This window comes from Piliocolobus tephrosceles, chromosome 6 (genome assembly GCF_002776525.5).
Source record: "Piliocolobus tephrosceles isolate RC106 chromosome 6, ASM277652v3, whole genome shotgun sequence".
NCBI classification, from domain to species: domain Eukaryota; kingdom Metazoa; phylum Chordata; class Mammalia; order Primates; family Cercopithecidae; genus Piliocolobus; species Piliocolobus tephrosceles.
In genome coordinates this window covers 121,905,781-121,926,700 of record NC_045439.1, presented here as the reverse complement: position 1 = coordinate 121,926,700, position 20,920 = coordinate 121,905,781, and the positions used below count along the sequence as shown (strand labels likewise).

The 20,920-nt window shown below is 51.1% G+C and overlaps 1 protein-coding gene across 1 annotated transcript in view; it reads left to right on the top strand.

Annotated features, from left to right (window-relative positions):
* NYNRIN (NYN domain and retroviral integrase containing) overlaps positions 1-18,786 on the top strand; it is a 21,093-nt gene extending 2,307 nt beyond the window's left edge. Inside the window, exons 3-9 of the mRNA XM_023227466.1 lie at positions 7,161-7,819; positions 7,944-9,500; positions 10,385-10,515; positions 10,663-10,759; positions 12,477-12,578; positions 12,797-12,898; positions 14,097-18,786. Of these exons, the coding sequence (XP_023083234.1) occupies positions 7,161-7,819; positions 7,944-9,500; positions 10,385-10,515; positions 10,663-10,759; positions 12,477-12,578; positions 12,797-12,898; positions 14,097-16,947 (5,499 nt within the window). The 3' untranslated portion in view covers positions 16,948-18,786. The remainder of the gene's footprint in view (positions 1-7,160; positions 7,820-7,943; positions 9,501-10,384; positions 10,516-10,662; positions 10,760-12,476; positions 12,579-12,796; positions 12,899-14,096) is intronic.
* The last annotated feature ends 2,134 nt before the right edge of the window (positions 18,787-20,920 follow it).

The window sequence follows — 20,920 nt, the reverse complement described above, 5'->3', positions numbered from 1 at the left end:
TTCTTTCTTTTCCTTCCTTCCTTCCTTCCTTCCTTCCTTCCTTCCTTCCTTCCTTCCTTCCTTCCTTCCTTCCTTCTTTTCTTTCTTTCCTTTCTTTCCTTTCTTTCTTTCAGATAGAGTTTCACTCTATTGCCCAGGCTGGAGTGCAATGGTGTGGTTTTGGCTCACTGCATCCTCTACCTCCACCTCTCGTGTTCAAGTGATTCTCCTGCCTCAGCCTCCCGAGTAGCTGGGATTACAGGCACCTGCCACCATCCCCAGCTAACTTTTATATTTTAGTAGTGATGAGATTTCACCATGTTGGCCAGGCTGGTCTTGAACTCTTGACTTCAGGTGATCCACCCATCTTGGCCTCCCAAAGTGCTGGGATTACAGGCATGAAACACTGTTCTAGGCCAGGACTCACACTTTCGGAGGTGCCCCACAACCCCCTCCTTGCTCAAATCCTGGATTGGCTTCTCCAGGCCTACCTGCTCCGTCTCCCTCTGCTGCTTCAGGGTTCTTCAGGCCACAGATCTCACACCTCAGGCTCCCACTCTAGGCCCTGCTAATGGAGTCAGTGGTTCCCTTGATTCCTAGCCCTGTTCTTCCACTTCCTTTTGTCTTCCCTTTGGGAAAGGCATTGTTGAAAAGTGGGAACCCAGCATGTGGGGATTCTGGGTAGCTCCCTGACGTATTGTACACAATGAGCAGAAAGGAAACTTTGTCGGCAATTTGGAGGAGGACGAAGGGAAGGTGGGGGGGATAAAGTTTTGTCTCAGGGGTTAGGGGATCTGGGTTTGATATGCTGCCACCAAGTTACAACCAACATAGGAAGGGTATGGTGAGGAGAGTATGAGACTGGGGTTTGCTACCTGTTAACTGGGTGACCAGATCAAATAATTTATCCTCTCTTGAGCCATTTCCCTTATCTGTGGAACAGACTATAATAATACCTGGTTCATGAAGAGGTTGTGACAGTCTGCGGAAATCATGCATGTTACAGTACTTTCATAAAATGTGGAGAGCTATAGAGTATAGATGTTAGCTACTATTGTTTTTAACTAGCTGCATAACTTTGAGCAAGTCCTTTTCCCTCTCTGAGTCTCGATTTCCCTGTTTGTAAAGTGGAAGTCTTGGATTAAATGCTATCTAAGGTCCAGCGATCTGACACATGAACATTTCCCAAGTGTAAGGATCTCTTGTGGTTCTCATAGGGAGGTGGTGTGGCTGGCCCCAATCTCAGCTGTAGGGACTCAGAATTATGCACTTTGCTAATGGCCTACTGAACATAGGCCAACAGGCAGAGAGGACTCTGGGAGACCACAGGTTGCAGGATGCTGGGAGGGCTGACGGTGAGGGTGGCTTGCTGGGGTCTAAGGGGAGGAGGGATCGAGGATACAGGCTCATCTGGAGAAGGGCCTGAGTGTGTTTCTACGTGGTTGGTTTCTCAGGAAAATCTCTGTAAAACTTGAGTGCTTTAAATTGTTTTGTTTGGTGGGATTAAAAAACATTGAAGACATTACTGTGAAACACATTCCCAGGCAGCAAAACAAACACTGGGGAGGACTCTCTGAGGTGAAATCAGTGAGTGGGGAGGCGGGTTTTAGTAATGATCAGAAGAGGCCCAGGACAAGCCCTTCTCCGCCCTTCTGCCCTTTGGCAATGAGGTGAGGATGGGGTGGGCGGCAGAGAAGAGAGGTGACCACCGCGGGAGGTGATGGGGAGGGAGCCTAAAGGCAGTGGTAGTGGTCAAGAGTACCTTCTGGAGACTGGGTTCTGGAGCTCTGGGACAGGGTGTGGCCTGCTGACATCTGGCTTGGCTGTCAGGTGGAAGTTGAACTATCTTTGCTGCACACTAACTGTGAGAAGTACCCTGAGAGTTGGTTGTGGTCAGTGCCTGCAGTTGGCTCCTATGCACCCACTGTTAAAATTTCAGGAATTGTGCAAGCGAGTGGAGGAGTATTTACAGCCATGGTGGGAGTATTTATGCCACAAAAATTGGCAAATGTGACAAATCAAGGTTACCCCCCACCCCCAGCTGATTGTTAAACATTTACCAGGACACCTACTTGTGTTTGGGCACTGAATGCTTCTTTTTCTTTAAACTTAAATTTTCTTTTATCAAAGTAATACACATTTGGAAAGTCCAATTATTACCAAAAGGCTTAGAAGAGCACACAGTGGTTCCCTGCCCTGGCCCTCCCAATTCCTCCTTCAACAACCATCCCCATTGACAGTATTTGCTCTGGCATTTATGCATCTCCACAGTTCTAAAAGAATATGTAGACACTGTTGTCTTTTAATTAATCAATTTTTGGTGTTATCTTTTTTTGGTCCCATTATTGTATGTGAGGATTTAGCTCCCTTTCCCTGCCAATCCCTTTTCTCAAGATAGTTCTGTTTCAATTATCTGCTAAATCTACATTTAGCATTGCCTCATTATGCCTGTGCACATACCGTTCACATTGAAGCACTGAAGTGTACTATGATTTTGTTTTCCTTCTTACTTTTTGGTTTCACTGAGGTCATTGAGGTTAAGTACTCCTTGTTTTTCAATTTGCCTTTCTTTGTACCTATTGTTAATTCTTACCACTTCCAGTAGCCTCTCAGTACAGTTTTCTACAAGGTCAGTCTATCAGTTCAAGGTGTTCTTTTGGTTCTAAATTTTTTCTTGGCGCCATCTCTCCTGTCTGGTCAGTTGCTTTCCAGGCTGACACAGCTGTCGTTCTTGGCATCCTTTGCCTTTTTTCTTTGCTAAATACTCATGTCCTGGACCTTGAAACTTTTGTTTCTTGGGTTGATGGAACACATCCATCTGTAGCCTCAAGTTAAAAAATGGTGCAGCAGCAAAGTGTATGCAGATGCCTGCTTTCAACATGCCTGCTTTCAACATGCCTGTTTCTTGAGTCATACCCTCCAATCTGAACTAGTTGTCCTGTGTAATGACCATTGTCACCCTAAAACAGTGCCTGGCATGTAGTGAAGAATGATTTATCAAATGGATGAATAAATTCTGAGATTTCTCTTCACCGTCATCCTGGAGATGGTCTTTGCTTCTTTCCTATTTGGTTTGCTGGAAAACTGCTCTCCAGTGGCTTCCTGGGAAAGGTTTTACAGGAGGAAAAATGCTGAGGTTGCATGTCTACGTTGCATAGCCAAAGGATACTTGATTGATAGCTTGGCTGATATCGAATTATAAAAGGAAAATTATTTTCCTTCAGAAATGTGAGGGTTTTGCTCCATTTGGAGGAGCCTGAAGCTATTCTGGTCCCTGGTCATTTGCGTGAGATGTTTTTTTCTCTCTGGAAGTTGTCAGTTTTCCCCGGTGTTCTGCAGTCTCCCAGTGAGGCCCCTTTGTGTGGGTCTGGTTTCCTCCATTGTCAGGCACTCTTGTTGTACTTAGGGGGCCTTCTATCTGGACACTCATGTTCCTCAGATCCGGGAAATGTGGGGGAAATATTTAGTGGATGATTTTCTCTCCTGTGCTGTCTCTGTCCTCTCTTTCTGGAAGTCCTCTACTTTTCTTATGTTTTCTCCTCTTTATCAACTTCTTGTTCTGCTTTCTGAAGATTTCCTTATTTTTATCTTTGAAGCCTTTTCTTGGGTCTTTCATTTCTGCCATCAAATTTTTAACGTCTAGAAGTCACTTGTATTCTGTCTGTTAAAAAGCAGTATCCTATGCTTTTTAAATAAAATGTGAAACTTATGTATTCTATTCTTGTTTAGTGTGTACCATATTCTCTGTTATCTCTCTGAGGAGAGAAATGACAGTAAGCTTTTTGAAGTTTTCTTCTCCCCACCTAGTTTCTCTTCTTTCAGGTTGCTTTTTTTTTTTTCCCCTGTATGGTTTGGTCCCTGTGTTTCACCTTAGAAGTTTTTCTCATAAGCCTGATAATCCTTGCATGATAAAGAGTGAAGGACAAAAAGCTGATTGGGAGTGGAGGCTGTGGGCAAGGCTTGTTGATTTTGAACTTGATTGTACAGAGATTTGCAGGTGCTGTCGGTTAGGGACCCCCGTTTTGTGATCTTTAAGTCTTTGCTCTTGGGCTGGCCAGGTTTTCCAGAATGTACGCCTCTCTTCTCTGGCCTGGAGGGTCAGGGTCTGGCTGCCAAGCGAATCTCTGAGTGGGCAGAATGAGTTTCTCTGCATTTAGCTTGCATTGTATACATCATTCTTTGGCCGTCCTCAGTCCCTCCATGTTTTTTGTGTGGTGCTCACACCTTTGATTATGCTGATCAACCTCTACTCCTAAGACCTTGTTTTGTACTCCCTGGAGAACAGCCCTCCAGTGTGCGGGAAGGTACTTGCCAAGCCTATGCGTGTGTGTGTGTGTGTGTGTGTGTGTGTGTGTGTGGGAGAGAATGTCAGTGTGTGTGAATGTGTGTGTGTGAGAATGTCAGTGTGTGTGAATGTGTGTGTGTGTGTGTGTGCTGGGAGTGGTTGGGCTCCCAGGTCTAACTGCTCCTCAAAGAACCTGGTTTTTCATGTTCCCCTTCACTTCCAATTCCAGAGTTTCTTCTTGTTGTTTTCTGAGTCTTTTGAGTATCCTGCAGTGTAAATTGGGGTGGTTCTGGAAAGTAGACAGTGAATGATAACTGACTTATGAGAAAGAAGAACCCTAAGTTAGGTGTTAAGTAATAAAGCACCTTGACAAGTATAGAATAGTATTAAAATAGGTCATATAAATGCTTTTATTTAACTTACAAGTTGACTAACGACCTGCCGGTATTGGACAATATATTCTTACAAATACAGTGCACTTTTTCTGTGCCCTTTTCTATTCAGCCGTATCATCTTTCTACCTAGTTGTTAGCTGTTCCTGCCTCTTCTTCTCTACTTTTTCTCCTCTTGGAGGAAGAAGGTCTGGGTTGGCTTTAGGCAGGAAAGCTGTTCAGGTATTTTCAGGCTGTAAATGCCTGTTGTTTCCTTATCTTCTCTCCCTCTACAGTATAGACGGCATCATGGTGAAGAGCCCCGACTCTGGAGCTAGAGTGCCTGAGTATCCCAGCCTACTAACTGTGTGATCTTGGACATATGGCCTTCCTTGCTCATCTAAAATGGGGATAATAGTGTTTCCTTAAAGGGCAGAGAGAGGAATAAATAAGATAATGTGTGCAAAGTGCCTGACACATAATAAGCTCTCACTAAATATCAGTTCAGATTTATTATTTTAAAAATTATCACAGTTCCTATATATTTCTTAATTTTAAAATATCGGGCCCGGCACAGTGGCTCACACTTGTAATCCCAGCACTTTAGGAGGCCGAGGAGGGTGGATCACATGAGGCCAGGAGTTGGAGACCAGCCTGACCAACATGGCGAAACCCCATCTCTACTAAAAATACAAAAATTAGCAGGGTGTGGTGGTGCACGTCTGTAGTCCCAGCTACTCGGGAGGCTGAGGCAGGAGGATTGCTTGAACCTGGGAGGCAGAGGCTGCAGTGAGCCAAGATCGTGCCACTGTACTCCAGCCTGGGTGACAGAGTGAGAATCTGTCTCAAAAAATAAAATAAAATAAAATAAAATAAAATAAAATAAAATAAAATAAAATAAAATAAAATATTGAACAGTTGATGGAACCATAACTATTCTAAGCTCTCTGCAGAAAGAGAAAGAAGCCTCCCATAATCTTCTTCCCCAGCACATCTCTGCATGTTTCATGTTGTTTTCAGGTCATTGAAATGGGGGTGCATGGGGTGGGGAATATTTGTTAGGTCTGAGACGGCCCACACCTGCTCAGTTTTAACCTTGCTAGGCAGTGGGACCAGATGAGGTTGGGATAGGAGGGGTTGGCTTGGGATGTCCATCAGGTTTTGAGCTGGTTTTGGACTGACTGAAAAGGGATTAGACATGTATTTCAGGCTCTGAGGAAGACGTTGCAGGTCTGTGGCCTTGGCCAGCTAGAAGAGGGACACGTAGGCCCGAGCAGGGAAGGATGGCCCGGGGACTGAGGAGAGGCACCTGGGTGGTCTTCAGGATGGCTGTTGGAGATCCAAAATGGAGTATGGGACTGCCAGGGGAAAGCAGGAAGAGGGGTGAGAGGGATGACTGTCAAAGAAAGGAGATGTGGAGGGGCATGGGGGCATATGAAGTCCACATGGGGTGGCTGATCGGAGAGAGAGCTCATGGGACCACACTGATGGAACTCAGCCAGAGTGGAGGAACCCCAACCTCGCCCACCCCAGCCACTGCTAAAGATGGCGAGTGTGTGCCCTGTGAGCTCTCTGAACTCTAGGACTTGGTCTGCCCAGAAAGCCAGAGGTCTTCCTTCTGGTTAGCTATTGCATGTATGTGCGGGTGCAGGGGTTCCCCTGGACACTGGCCCAGTGGCTTATCTCTTCCTCTGTCCCCTCTGGGCAACACAGTTACTATGATTAGGGGTACAGGTTGTGCTAGAGGCATTCTGGAGGGGGATGAAGCTCGAGTCTCACATGATTACCCTGTAGTCACTGTGGTCAGCCAAAGGAGGTAGAAAAAACTCTGGTATCAGAGCCTCTAGCTATGTGCCCTTGGACAAGCTGCATAGTTCTTCTTAGCCTGCAAAATGGGAACAGGCTGTGCCAGGTATCATCCTCAGTACTTTCTGCATATTAATTCACTGAAGCTTCACAGTGGCCCAATGAGGCAGGAACTATTACTGTTCCCATTTTACAGATGAGGAACCGCAGGCATGGGGACAGGCGTGTTGTGTGATTAATAACTTGCCCCACATTGCATCAGTTCCTAGCTTATGGAGGGTGCTCAGAAGTGTGCAGCCACTTTCCCCCCAGCTGTCACACTATTCAGGAATGCCAGACTGGGACTAGACCTCAGGAGCATCCAGTTCAATCTTCCTTTTTCTCGGTGAAGAGACTGTGATGCTGAGAAGGTGATAAATGCCCCACAATTAACCTAATCAGCTGAGGTTGACTTGGAGCTGCAAACTGGGTTCTTTCCCTCCTCCCTCTCAGGCTTCCCTGTTCTGTTGGTGTTCCCTGGAAAGAAATGGGTGTGTGAGGGTGCAGGACCAGGGAAAGAGTGGCTGGCCATGGTGGAGTCATTTGGCTCATGATGGATGGGGCGTGGTAGTGGTGGGGCCACATGGTTAGTGAGGGACTGGCCTTTTGGGTGGCGAGGGCAGATCCTAGAACAGGCCCCTAACGGGCTGACTTCACTGTGTTCTCCCCACTGTGCCCAGGAATACCTGAAGGGCCTGTGCAACCCGGAGCTGTGGAAGGAGGTTCGCTACCCACCGATCCTGCACTGTGCTTTCCTTGGGGCCCAAGGCCTCTTCCTGGACTGCCTCTGCTGGAGCACCCTGGCCTACCTGGTGCCTGGCCCCCCTGGCTCCCTGATGGTGGGCGGGCTGACTGAGTCTTTCATCATGACACAGAACTGGCTGGAGGAGCTGGTGGGGCGACTGCGCTGGGGCCCTGCCCCTCTGCTGACACCCCGGGGGATCTGGGAGGCTGAGGTGACCCGGGCCTTTGGGGCCCTGGTTTGGATCCGTGGTGACCAGCATGCAGGGGACCTACTGCAGCTGCCCCCAGCAGTCCAGGAGCTGCTGCTGAGCCTGGTGCGGGATGCTGCAGGCAAGGAAGACATCATCGAGTGGCTCAGCCGCTTCGGCATCTCTGACTCCCACTCTGATCCGGAGGTTCTAATCTGCCCTCCCCAGCAGCAGAAGGAAGCCCCAGCCCTGGTGTCTGTGGGAGAGAGTCCTGGACCCTTTGTGGACATGGGGACCCTCCAGAACAGGGTCCCAGAAAATTCAAAGAGATTATCTAGCCTGGGAGCCACTGGGTCCCTGATCCCAGCCCAGAGTACACCGCAGGAGGCAGCAAACCAGCTGGTACGGTAAGTTCTGGAGAATGAGCCTGGCTTCTCTGATCCTACCCCTGCTCCCCTACCCCAAGGAAATAGTAGTAGTTTGGGACCAAACTGGCCTTCCACCTTTTCAATGAACTTGGGCTTCCTCCAGGGTCGGTTCCAACAGCCAAGGTGGTATGGACAGTGCTCAAGAGGAAGGGCCAGTGCAAGCCACCAGCAGCCAGGACTCCACGAACCACACACAAGCCTTGTTGAAGCAAAAGCAGGTCCAGAGGATAGAAGATAAACTCCTCTTCCAACCTCCAGTATCAGCCCTGGGTGTGTGCCCATCCTGGAAGGCCTGGACCCCGGGGCCAGCCTTTGGGCCATTGTGGCCGGGGGCTATTGCTGCAACCTTCTGGAGGATCAATGAGCTGCATTCTCTCCATCTGGCCTGGCTCCTGTCCCAGGCATGCTTCAATTTCCCCTTCTGGCAGAGGCCTCTGGGCCCCATTCAGTTGAAGCTGCCAGGGCAGAATCCTTTGCCCTTAAATCTGGAGTGGAAGCAGAAGGAGCTGGCTCCTTTGCCCAGTGCAGAAAGCCCAGCTGGTAGACCAGATGGGGGCCTGGGAGGAGAAGCAGCCCTGCAGAATTGCCCAAGGCCAGAGATTCCCCCAAAAGTTACGAGTTTATTGGTGGTCCCTGGGAGTTCAGAGGTAAAAGACAAAGTCAGCTCGGATCTTCCACAGATAGGGCCACCCTTGACCTCTACACCCCAACTACAGGCTGGAGGTGAGTCGAGAGATCAAGGGAGTATGCAGTTGGATTGTAAGGGACTGGAAGAGGGACCCGCTCCAGTGCTGCCAACATGGCAAGGGAAGCCCATGGCTCAAGGGGGACTGACAGATCAGTCAGTACCTGGAGCTCAAACAGTGCCTGAAACTCTCAAAGTGCCCATGGCTGCAGCAGTGCCCAAAGCTGAAAATCCCCCCAGAACTCAAGTGCCACCTGCAGCTCCCAAAGTGCCTACATCCCAAATGATGCCGGCAGTGCACACAGAGCCTGCAGCTCCCAAAGTGCCTTCGGCTCCTACAAAGCCAGCAGCTCAAATGATGGCCACAGCTCAAAAAACAGTTGTGAATCAACCAGTATTGGCAGCTCAAGTGGAACACACAACTCCAAAAACTCCCCAGGCTCAGAAGATGCCTGTAGCGAAAACATCACCTGCAGGTCCCAAAACACCCAAAGCTCAAGCCGGGCCTGCAGCTACAGTTTCCAAAGCACCTGCAGCTTCCAAAGCACCTGCAGCTCCCAAAGTACCTGTGACCCCCAAAGTTTCCAGAGCTTCCAAAACGCCTGCAGCTCAGAAGGTGCCCATGGATGCAGGGCCAACCTTGGATGTAGCCAAACTTCTGAGTGAGGTCCAACCTACATCAAGGGCTAGTGCCTCCTTACCGAAGGGCCAGGGGCAGGCTGGAAGGCAGGGTCCCCAGCCCAGCGGCACCTTGGCCCTCAGCAGTAAGCACCAGTTTCAGATGGAGGGGCTCCTGGGGGCTTGGGAGGGGGCCCCAAGGCAGCCGCCTCGCCACCTGCAAGCGAACAACACAGTGACCAGCTTCCAGAGGTACCACGAGGCCCTGAATACACCCTTCGAGCTGAACCTGTCAGGGGAACCTGGAAACCAAGGGTTGCGGCGAGTGGTCATTGATGGCAGCAGCGTGGCCATGGTGTGAGTAGTCACGGGCATGGGGTGGGCTGGGGATGCTGTGGAGCTGGGGCAGGACATCCCGGGGGGACAGAATGTGGGCATCCCTTCCCATCCTTCTGATGGGTGACATGGGGAAGAAATGGGAGGGAAGTGGTCCATGTTGAATGTCTCCTGCATACCAGGCAGCGTGCGTGGAATCCTCACCGCAGCTCTCAAGGGCAGGTTTCTGGTTTCCCTCTCTGATAGATGCTGAAACAGGCTCAGAGGTGGGAAATCCTGCCCAAGGTCCCTGAGCCAGCAAGGGGTCCAGCTGGCCTTTCGGCTCAGATGTGTCCACTGCCAACGTCTATGCCCTTCCCGGGCCAGCTTTTAAACTTTTAGCCCAAACTTCAAGGCCCAGCATAGATCTCTGGTGTGAAGCTTTTCCTGACCGTGCTGGCCCTTAGCGATTGCCCTTCCTGCACAGCACTTACTGCTGTAGAGGTGTTAGCATAAACACGTGCATGCCACTTAATTTGCCACATGATAGAGTAGTTATCTGTGCAGAGCACACTCCCAGCACACAGTCGGTGGCCAGGGAATTTTCGTTTGCTTTAAGCTGTCAACTGAGGTCTCTGAGTGGAGGGGCTGCCTTCTTCCTCTTGCCCTCAATGTCCCTACACACATGCTTGCACACAAGTACATGCACACACACACATGCACACACACACATGCGTGCACACACACACAGAGCTTCTGGCAGTGCCCCGCACCCAGTAGGTGCTCAGAGAATGTCTGAGTAGGGAGGGAAGGGGAGAGGGCATCATTAGTGGCCTTGGTGCTGGCGTTGCCTGCTTGCTGCCCCAGGGCTGGCTCTGAGGGAGGATTGGTGAGGCAGGGTGTTTCCTTGTCCCACGACCCCACAGGCACGGCCTCCAGCACTTCTTCTCCTGCCGAGGCATTGCCATGGCAGTGCAGTTTTTTTGGAACCGGGGACACCGAGAGGTCACTGTGTTTGTACCCACCTGGCAGCTGAAGAAGAACCGGAGGGTGAGAGGTGAGCTGTCCCCTGCCTGCCCAACTTCTGCAGTGTCACTAGGCTTTCTTCTCTCTGCCTTGCTGCCCCCACCCTCCACCACTCCAGAGTGACCATTTCCACTTAGCCCTCCCTTGACCATTTCTGTCTTCTGCCTTTTGCCCCCAGAAAGCCACTTTCTGACGAAGCTACACTCGCTCAAGATGCTTTCAATCACGCCCTCCCAGCTGGAGAATGGCAAGAAGATCACCACCTACGATTATAGGTGTGCCGGTCCCCAGGCCTGCCCTCCTGGGCTCAGGGAGTTGGGCCTGGCTGGTGTGTCAGGTGGAGTCCGGCCTGTCTTCTCTGGGGAAGTGGAGGCAAATATGTTGGGGGTGCAGGTCGTGCAGAGGGTGGGGTGGAGCATGGGCCTCTGTTGGCAGAGGGATGGTCACAGTGAGGAAAGGGCTGGAGGTTGGTTCTCCCCAAGCCCGGAGTTGTTCCTGACTTTGGGACTCTGGAGTCCGTCTGCCTTAGCTAACAGCCATTCTTCCCCCATGACCTGTGAACATCAGAGGTTCCCCAGGGTTTTGGGTGCCCATTTCGGTTGAGGCCCATGTCTCCAGACTGCTTTAGTCTTTTCCTCCCTCGGAGCCCTGGCACTGGTGGAGGTCTATGCATGGCTGATGTGGATGGAGCCCTGGGCAGGGCTCTGAAAAAGGAGAGCCTGAATGCATAAACCCCGAATGCTTGCCTGCTTGTCAATCCTAAGCGCCCACTCTTCGGCATGGCTGTAGGACCACTGTATTCAGGGGAAGCCTGTGACCCCACCTCTCTTAGGGCAGGGAAGGCCCTGGCATAGTCACTGGTCCTGGGTTGGAGTTGATGCTGGGCAGACAGAGATCTTGGTTTCACATAGTCAACTCTCATGCCAGGCAGGGAGAAGTTCCGTTTCTCCACACTTTTCCCAAGACATGGCACCCAACCAGGCCTGGGAAGGGCTGGGCAGAGAGCCTGGCGCATCCCTCCTTGTAGAGCTAGTCCCCTCCCTAGTCTTTAAGTACCTCTAAGTTCAGGCGTAGGTTTGAGGGAAGATGCCTTTTGTGCAGACAGTCCCTCTGCTGGGCACTTGTGGAATAGCATGCTCTGGGGAGCAGGAATGGAAAGTTTCAGGGAATACTGAGAAGTAGGTAGCCTTTGCTTTCTTTACTGGTCACAGCCCTCTTTAGAGGAGAGGTGATCCTTGGAAAAGTGGATTTGTTTATTCAGGTATGTGTGCTTATATGTGTTAGCGTATATATGTATGTATGTCTTGGCATGTATATGAATATTGTGCATTGGTGAAGCATTATAATGGAATATGTGTGTGTGTGCTGTGTGGCGGGCACTTACCTAGACACTTAAAAGCATTATCTCATTCATTTTAATCCTCACAGCAGCATGTGGTGGGTATTTTGCCTTTTTTTTTCTTTGAGACGGAGTCTCGCTCTGTCGCCCAGGCTGGAGTGCAATGGCACAATCTCCTCTCACTGCAAGCTCCACCTCCCGAGTTCATACCATTCTCCTGCCTCAGCCTCCCGAGTAGCTGGGACTACAGGCGCCCGCCACCACGCCCAGCTAATTTTTTGTATTTTTAGTAGAGACAGGAGTCTCTGTTTTACAGATGCAAAAATGGAAGAAGTAAAAATACATGTGTGAATGTGGATGAATGTGAGTTTCTGTGTCTGTGCATGTGTACGTATGTGCCTATGTGTGTTTGTATATACAGCTGGGAGTGTGTGCATCCAAGGTCACCCTTGGATGACCTCGATCCCTATCAGTGATCTCACATGGCCGCATAGAGGAGGGGATGGGCTGGGGGGTCCTGGATTTCTGAGTAGGAAGGGCAGTGCCTTTGTCTGACACACCTCAATATGAAGCTGCAAGTTCATTTTCCCAGATGACCCAGTAAGTAAAAGGGCTAGTTACTGGATCATTAGTGACTCCCCCTCTCCCTGCAGGTTCATGGTAAAGCTGGCAGAGGAGACAGATGGCATCATTGTTACCAATGAGCAGATTCACATCCTGATGAATAATTCCAAGAAACTGATGGTCAAAGATCGGTAAGATGGCTCCCCAGAGACTTGAGCCATTCCTTCCCCTTGGATGTCAGGCAGCCCCTGGCATGGGAGAGGTTAGGGCAGGAAGAGAGGCCTTGGAGTAGTGCCCACCAGCACCTGCCAGGATGTGGGTCTCAGCCCCGTGGGGAAGCCAGGTGACAACAGGGTGTGGGTGGGTCAAGGGCTCACAGTGACTGTGCCTCTTCTCCTCCTGGGCCCAGCTTGCTGCCTTTCACCTTTGCGGGGAATCTCTTCATGGTGCCTGATGACCCCCTGGGCCGTGATGGCCCCACCTTGGATGAATTTCTGAAGAAGCCAAACAGGTAATGGGTCAGGCCTCCCCAGCCTCCCAGGCCCTCCTGGGGCTGATCAGAAACTTCCCCTTAGTGTCGGCCAACATCTAGTGTGTAATAATGATTGGAGTGATCGGACTTTTTCATGTCTTTATACTTGTGCCATGTTTATGTGTTCATAAACCACTTACAGTAGGTTTTAATACAGACATGAAAGCACATATGTAGAATGTAGTTTTAACATTCTATATACATCCTTTAATACTATATGTATCTTTCCAAACTGGCATTTGTACTCAATGATTTATTAGTTTTTTCAGATGTATCCTATGCTAATTCATGTAGCTCTGTTTAATGGTCATATAGTATTCCATTACATGAGTACCCAGTAGATTTTTCTGTTTTCTTGTTGAGGGCCATTTGGCCATTTCCATTATATGCTGTTGGGTCCAAGGCTGCAGTGAATAGCCTTGCTCTTATTCTTTGTATCCAAGGGAAGCTGTGTCTAGAATATTCACCAAGTAGGATTTTTTCTATGTTTATTATCTCATTCAATCCACACAACTTGAGTTATACACAAATGACCACTGTCCTCATTTTATAGATGAGGAATCTGTGACTCAAGTGACTTTTCCAAGGTCACGTTGCTGATGCCAGCAGAACTGGTTTGCAGTAACTTGGATCCTCGGCTGCCCACCTGCCAGTTCCCTAGGCCCGGCAGGGGCCCTTGGTCAGAATCTTCTGGGCAGAGCACTGCTTCCTGGGGCCAGATCCCCCAGTCTCACCTTGCCAGTTTGGAAAAAGTGATGTGGATGAGGTTTGTCTGCTGTGTCCTCACAAGTCCCTTGTCAGGCTCTCCTTTGCTTTGGTGACCCCTCCACTCCCCCACCTTTTCCAGGATTGCTCATCCTGGGTTAGGCTGGAAGCCACCAGTCGTCTCTTATCAAACCGTTGGCTTACAGCTAGTTTAAATGTTACTTGGTCAGGGAAGTGTTGATTGGATGAGCCTTTAAGGCACAGATGAACTTCTAATATTGGGGGTCTGGCCCATGCAGGAGGTAGAGGAAGTGTTTATAGGCAGGGGCCCAATTGTGCCTATGCCATGCAAGTTGTTGGTACTTGGCCCAGCCTCAGGACACTTTGGAATGGGGTTTCCACAGAGGTGCTTTCCCTTTGGAGGATTGCTCAGAATGGGGCTGCCCTCCCTCTTCCATCTGTTTTGGTGTAGGTTGGACACTGACATTGGCAACTTCCTGAAGGTGTGGAAGACCCTTCCTCCCAGCTCAGCCAGTGTCACTGAGCTGAGTGATGACGCTGACTCTGGGCCCCTGGAGAGTCCGCCGAATCTGGAAGAAGTCAGGGAAGAGAAGGAGGAGAGGCAGGATGAGGAGCAGAGACAGGGGCAGGGCACGCAGAAGGCGGCTGAGGAGGACGACCTTGACTCTTCGCTGGCATCAGTGTTCAGGGTGGAGTGCCCATCCCTTTCAGAGGAGATCCTGCGGTGCCTCAGCCTTCATGATCCCCCTGATGGGGCCCTGGACATTGACCTCCTGCCGGGGGCAGCTTCTCCCTACCTGGGCATCCCCTGGGATGGAAAGGCTCCCTGCCAGCAGGTTCTTGCCCACCTGGCCCAGCTCACCATCCCCAGCAACTTCACCGCACTCTCCTTCTTCATGGGCTTCATGGACTCCCACAGGGATGCCATCCCTGACTATGAAGCCCTTGTGGGCCCCCTGCACGGCCTCCTCAAGCAGAAGCCTGACTGGCAGTGGGACCAGGAGCATGAGGAGGCCTTCCTGGCCCTGAAGCGAGCCCTGGTGTCTGCCCTCTGCCTGACGGCCCCCAACTCCCAGCTTCCCTTCCGCCTGGAGGTGACCGTTAGCCATGTGGCCCTGACGGCCATCCTCCATCAGGAGCACTCAGGGAGGAAGCACCCCATAGCCTATACCTCAAAACCCCTCCTCCCTGACGAGGAGAGCCAGGGCCCCCAGTCAGGGGGAGACAGCCCCTATGCCGTGGCCTGGGCCCTCAAGCATTTTTCCCGCTGCATCGGAGACACCCCTGTGGTCTTGGACCTTTCCTATGCTTCCCGGACCACTGTGGACCCTGAGGTGCGGGAGGGCCGCAGGGTTTCTAAAGCTTGGTTGATCCGATGGTCCCTCTTGGTTCAGGACAAAGGCAAGAGGGCCCTGGAATTGGCCCTCCTCCAGGGCCTGCTGGGGGAGAATCGCCTGCTGACCCCTGCGGCTTCCATGCCTCGCTTCTTCCAGGTTCTGCCGCCTTTCTCTGACCTGTCCACGTTTGTCTGCATCCACATGTCGGGCTACTGCTTCTACCGTGAGGATGAGTGGTGTGCTGGCTTTGGTCTCTATGTTCTATCGCCCACCAGTCCCCCTGTCTCCCTTTCCTTCTCCTGCTCCCCTTACACACCAACCTATGCCCACCTGGCAGCCGTGGCCTGTGGCCTGGAGCGCTTTGGCCAGTCCCCACTCCCAGTAGTTTTCCTCACTCACTGCAACTGGATCTTCAGCCTTCTGTGGGAGCTCCTGCCCCTCTGGAGGGCTCGGGGCTTCCTGTCCTCCGATGGGGCTCCACTCCCTCACCCAAGCCTGCTCTCCTACATTATATCCCTCACCTCTGGCCTCTCATCCCTTCCGTTTATCTACCGAACCTCCTACCGGGGCTCTCTGTTTGCTGTGACAGTGGACACCCTGGCCAAGCAGGGTGCCCAGGGGGGTGGGCAGTGGTGGAGTTTGCCAAAGGATGTGCCAGCCCCTACAGTGACTCCCCATGCCATGGGCAAGAGGCCCAATTTGCTGGCATTACAGCTGAGCGACAGCACCCTGGCCGATATCATTGCCAGGCTGCAGGCTGGGCAGAAACTGTCCGGCTCCTCACCGTTTAGTTCTGCCTTTAACTCACTCAGCCTCGACAAGGAGAGTGGCCTGCTTATGTTCAAGGGAGATAAGAAGCCCAGGGTCTGGGTAGTCCCGACGCAACTCCGGAGGGATCTGATTTTCTCTGTGCATGACATTCCCTTGGGGGCCCACCAGAGGCCCGAAGAGACCTACAAGAAGTTGCGTTTGCTAGGGTGGTGGCCCGGGATGCAGGAGCATGTGAGAGATTACTGCAGGAGCTGCTTGTTCTGCATCCCTCGAAATCTCATAGGCAGCGAGTTGAAGGTTATTGAGTCTCCATGGCCACTCAGGTCGACCGCCCCCTGGTCGAACTTGCAGATCGAGGTGGTGGGCCCGGTCACCATAAGTGAGGAAGGCCATAAGCATGTGCTTATTGTGGCGGACCCGAACACCAGGTGGGTGGAGGCATTCCCCCTGAAGCCCTACACACACACGGCTGTGGCCCAGGTGCTGCTTCAGCATGTGTTTGCAAGGTGGGGTGTTCCTGTGAGGCTGGAGGCAGCCCAGGGGCCCCAATTTGCCCGGCACGTCCTTGTGAGCTGTGGGCTGGCCCTGGGAGCCCAAGTGGCCTCCCTGAGTAGGGACCTCCAGTTCCCCTGCCTGACGAGCTCAGGGGCCTACTGGGAATTCAAGAGGGCCCTCAAGGAGTTCATCTTCCTGCATGGGAAGAAGTGGGCGGCCTCCCTGCCCTTGCTGCACCTGGCCTTTAGGGCCTCCTCCACTGACGCCACACCATTCAAGGTCCTGACTGGGGGTGAGTCAAGGCTCACAGAGCCCCTGTGGTGGGAGATGAGCTCTGCAAACATTGAAGGGCTCAAGATGGACGTCTTCCTGCTACAGCTGGTAGGGGAGCTGCTGGAGCTCCATTGGAGGGTGGCTGACAAGGCAAGTGAAAAGGCCGAGAACAGGCGTTTCAAGCGGGAGAGCCAGGAGAAGGAGTGGAATGTGGGTGACCAGGTGCTTTTGCTGTCCCTCCCCAGGAATGGCAGCAGTGCCAAATGGGTGGGTCCCTTCTATATTGGGGACCGTCTGAGCCTGTCACTCTATAGGATATGGGGCTTCCCAACCCCAGAGAAGCTGGGGTGCATCTATCCCAGCAGTCTGATGAAGGCCTTTGCCAAGAGTGGCACCCCCCTGTCCTTCAAGGTCTTGGAGCAGTGAGCGGGAACAGTGGGGGTGCCCCCTGCCCCAGGGCCCTGGGTTTCTGCTGCTAGGCCTCCCCCTGTCCCAGCAGTTCTCTCAGTCCACTGGGAGCCCTCAGTTGTGCCTTTTGTAGAGAAGTTGCTTCATAAAGCTTCGCTGAATTGCCTTGAACTAGGGACCAGCATCCCCATGGAAACATCCCTAGTTTGGGGTACTTGGAGAATTTGCCAAAGGCTGTCAGATATGAGTCCCTGGCAGTTTTACACTGGGAAGTAGAGTGCTCCTCTAGGATATACCAGGCTCCGTGTCTTTTCCCCAAGTATCCTCTTTCCCCTTCACATGTCGGTGTGTGGTGGTGTGCATGCACACTCACCCCAGAATCTTACTATCTTGGCCATGAAACTGTGGCTGTGGGCCTCAGAATTGGAACCACAGCCCTTTCCCATACAGAAACCCCAAATGAGGGCTCCTCCCTCCAACCTGTTCTTTTGGGGACCCTTCACCCTTAGAGCTGTCACAGCTGACATAAACCTGGGCAGGCTGTGGGGAGGCCGCTGCCTCCTAGCCTCACAGTCAGCTTTCTTAAGCCAGGTGTGGCCTACTCAGCTGTTAGGGCAGGGCTGGCCATCCTCCCAGGCCTCAAGGACAGTGTCATGGAGTGGGAGAATGGCCAGCCACGAGCCACCGGCTTGTCAGCACGGGAAGGGCAAGAGGGAAATGGGTTGGCCTACCTCATTTGACTCCAGCCAATGGAGACAATTCCTGACCCCTGCTTTGATGGTGTTGACCCCACAGGAATCAAGGATATTGATGCCAAGTGTGGCAACTCTACCTGAAGAGCTGCTTCTGTTAGACCCAGGGGCCCCGGCCTCTGTTTTAAGCGAGGAGGGCGTCTGCGACGAGAGTGGCACACGGCGACGTGCTGGCGTGGCTCTACCTCCCAACCTCTCCCAACCCCATCCCAAAGCCCACAGCCCTCTGCTCCTTCCACCTCCACTGTACCCTGCATCCCAGACCCTACAGATTGTGTGATTGCTTCATCTGTATCACCCCCCAGTCATGTGGACCTGCCTTCTGTGTAGAGCAAAACCCAGGCTCCCTCACAGCCATTCTTTGCAGAGAGCACCCTTGCAGTGACAGTGAGTTCCTCGCAGGTGTGTACGCGTACACTCACCCTCTGAATTGCTGCCACTGCCAAGGAAGTGGGCTCCAGGTGAAGGCCAGTACCACGTCACTCTGGCTGGCTTTCTGAGTAGTTTCATTTCTCTGGAAGCTGAGCCAGTCTCCTGGTCTAGCCCAGGTTGCCAGAAGGCTTGGCGTTGCAGAGTGCTAGAGCCAGTACAGAACTTGCCGACTTGATTGTTTTACAGCAGAGGAAAGAGGATCACAGAGGGAAAGTGATTCACCCAAAGTCACACAGCGAGTTCATGGCTGAGCTGAGACCAGGATTAAGCTTCCTGACTCCCAGTTCACCATGAAAAGGGTTCTGGTAATAGGTTCAAGCTGGAGAATGCTTCAAAATCCTACACCCACATTTGCCGCAACTCCTCATCTCCCTGATCTTCCACACAAACTACCTGGATGTTGCCCTTAAACCATTTCTAGCTGTTAACCCTGTCCAGAAAAATGACTGATAGCTGAGAAGTGGAAGGTGTGGGATTTTTGGCAGGTGCTCTCTTTCCTCCACTCCCCGTGCCATTGTTTCTCTTCCTCCTCTCTGTGATGGTATGTCCAGCCTCACTCTCCCTCCCTGGTGCTGTATGCGTTCCCCCTGTTAGCTACATTTGTGACCACATACCCTTCTTTTAAGTGAATTTTTTTTTTCATTTGATTTGTCAATAAACGAATCAAACTGGAGCTGATGTCCAGTTTTTTGTTTAGCTTCAGTCTCAATTGTGGGAATGAGGAGTGTGGGGGCAGTCATGGGGTATGGCTGCTATATTTTTCCCAGATAGACTTGCAGATTTGAAGACCTGGATAGTACCTTTTCCAGATCATCTGCCCTAAGCTCCTACTGTACAGATGAGGAGACCAGGGCCCAGAGTGTGATATGCTTAAGGCCCCATAGCTGGTTCATGGCAGGGATAGAAGGAGAGTCCCACCTTTGGCCTTCCAAGCTGGTACCCTTGGCAGTTAATATCTTGGAAGTGGGCAGGGTGGGAATGAAAACAAATGAAGAGGCAGGGCACGGTGGCTCATGCCTGTTATCCCAGCACTTTGGGAGGCCAAGGCGGGTGGATCGCTTGAGGCCAGGAGTTCAAGACCAGCCTGGCCAACGTGGCGAAATCCGTCTCTGCTAAAAATACAAAAATCAGCTGGGTGTGGTGTCAGGCGTCTGTAATCCCAGCTACTTGGGAGGCTGAGGCAGGAGAATTGCTTGAACCCAGGAGGCAGAGGTTGCAGTGAGCCGAGATCACACCACTGCACTCCAGCAAGACTCTGTCTCAAAAAGAAAAGAAAAGAAGAAAAGAAAATTTATAAATGAATGATGAGAGAATGGTGTTAGTGCTGAATCAGCTTCATTGTACTGGAAAAATTATAGACCTAGGTTTGTGTCTATATCTGCTACCTATGGCAGGCTGTTTCCTGGGGCCTCAGTTTCCCCATCTGTAAAACGCAGGGTTAACAATTCCTAATTTGTGAGATGGTTCAAGGATTACATGAAATAATCTGTTTGAAGAGGCTAGTATGGCTTGGGATGGAAGAGCATTCATCACATGTAGCTAACATTACTCTTCTTGCTGCCCTGGGAACTCTTGCTGTTCTCTCCCCTTAGGATCAGAGACCTTCTTAACCCAGGCCAAGCTTCGTGACTTTAGGCCTTTGCTTTTTGCTGTCTTTCTCACCTGCCCAGGGTTCTGCTCAGCACTGGCTGGCATATGGGTGGGGGTGGGAACCATCCTTCCAGAGAACTCCCCAGCTCATGTGCAGACCATTGTTCATTCAGTATCTATAGGACACCTACTATATGCCAGGCTCTGCCTAGGTGTGGGATGACTAACAGGTAACAGGAGTGACACGGTCTCTGCCTCTTTGCAGCCTACAGTCAGGTGAGGGAGACAGACAATCCAACAAACAAATACAGTTCAGGGTGGTAAGGGAAACACTGTGGCTTAGGAGCCCATGGTGCAGGGGCCTGGGGTCTTCAGCCCACATGACAGTCAGAGAGGTCTTGCCTGAGCCCCTTCGCCAAAAGTAATAAATGGCTTGCAGCACAGGTCAGCAATGGAAAGGGTCAGCACTCTAAAGTGGAAGGCTGACTGGAAAGGTGGCTTGGCAAAATCCTATTATTTTTTATTCTAGATGACTTTAAGCAAGAATCAGATTTTACTCACACTGACTTCTAAGTCCTCTGACAGTGAAGTTTTTCTTCTTTGCTGTTCAACAATCTACCAGGTCTGAACAGAAGTTTGAGATTCCTCCTACTTTTGGAGGGGTGAATTAAACGGTTTTGTCCATAGTAAAGAACCATAGACACTCTAGGCAACCAGTCAGTGCTTCTCTGGTTTACACCATCACAATTATTCCTTCTTATTTGGGCCCTGGCAGGAGGGCTTCCCTAAGTCTCTAACAGAGAAATTACAAAGTTGCCAGTATCCAGACAATCCCATGACATAAGCAAACAATAAAAATAAAGAATATCCCTATCTCCTGCCCTTGTTAAAACTTACATAAACTATCTGGTGAGGTTGGGACCACCTAAGACTTGCTATACCATGTTTTCCTAGCAACTATTTACTAAGTCCATGTGTTCATGAATGAAAGTGAACACACCTGGAAGACAAAATCCTTGTAACAGGTAAATGGCTACAATAAATCAAAAATCCTACCTGCTTTTAAAAGATTGTCCAAGAATCCCTGGGGCAGGCCCAAGTTTTAACTTGTTTACTAGGTCGTCTGGTAACAGTAACTTACATATACTGAGTACTTGCTTTGCGTTGGGTACCGTTCTAAATGCTTTCCAACCCTGTGGGGTGCGTACAATTAATAT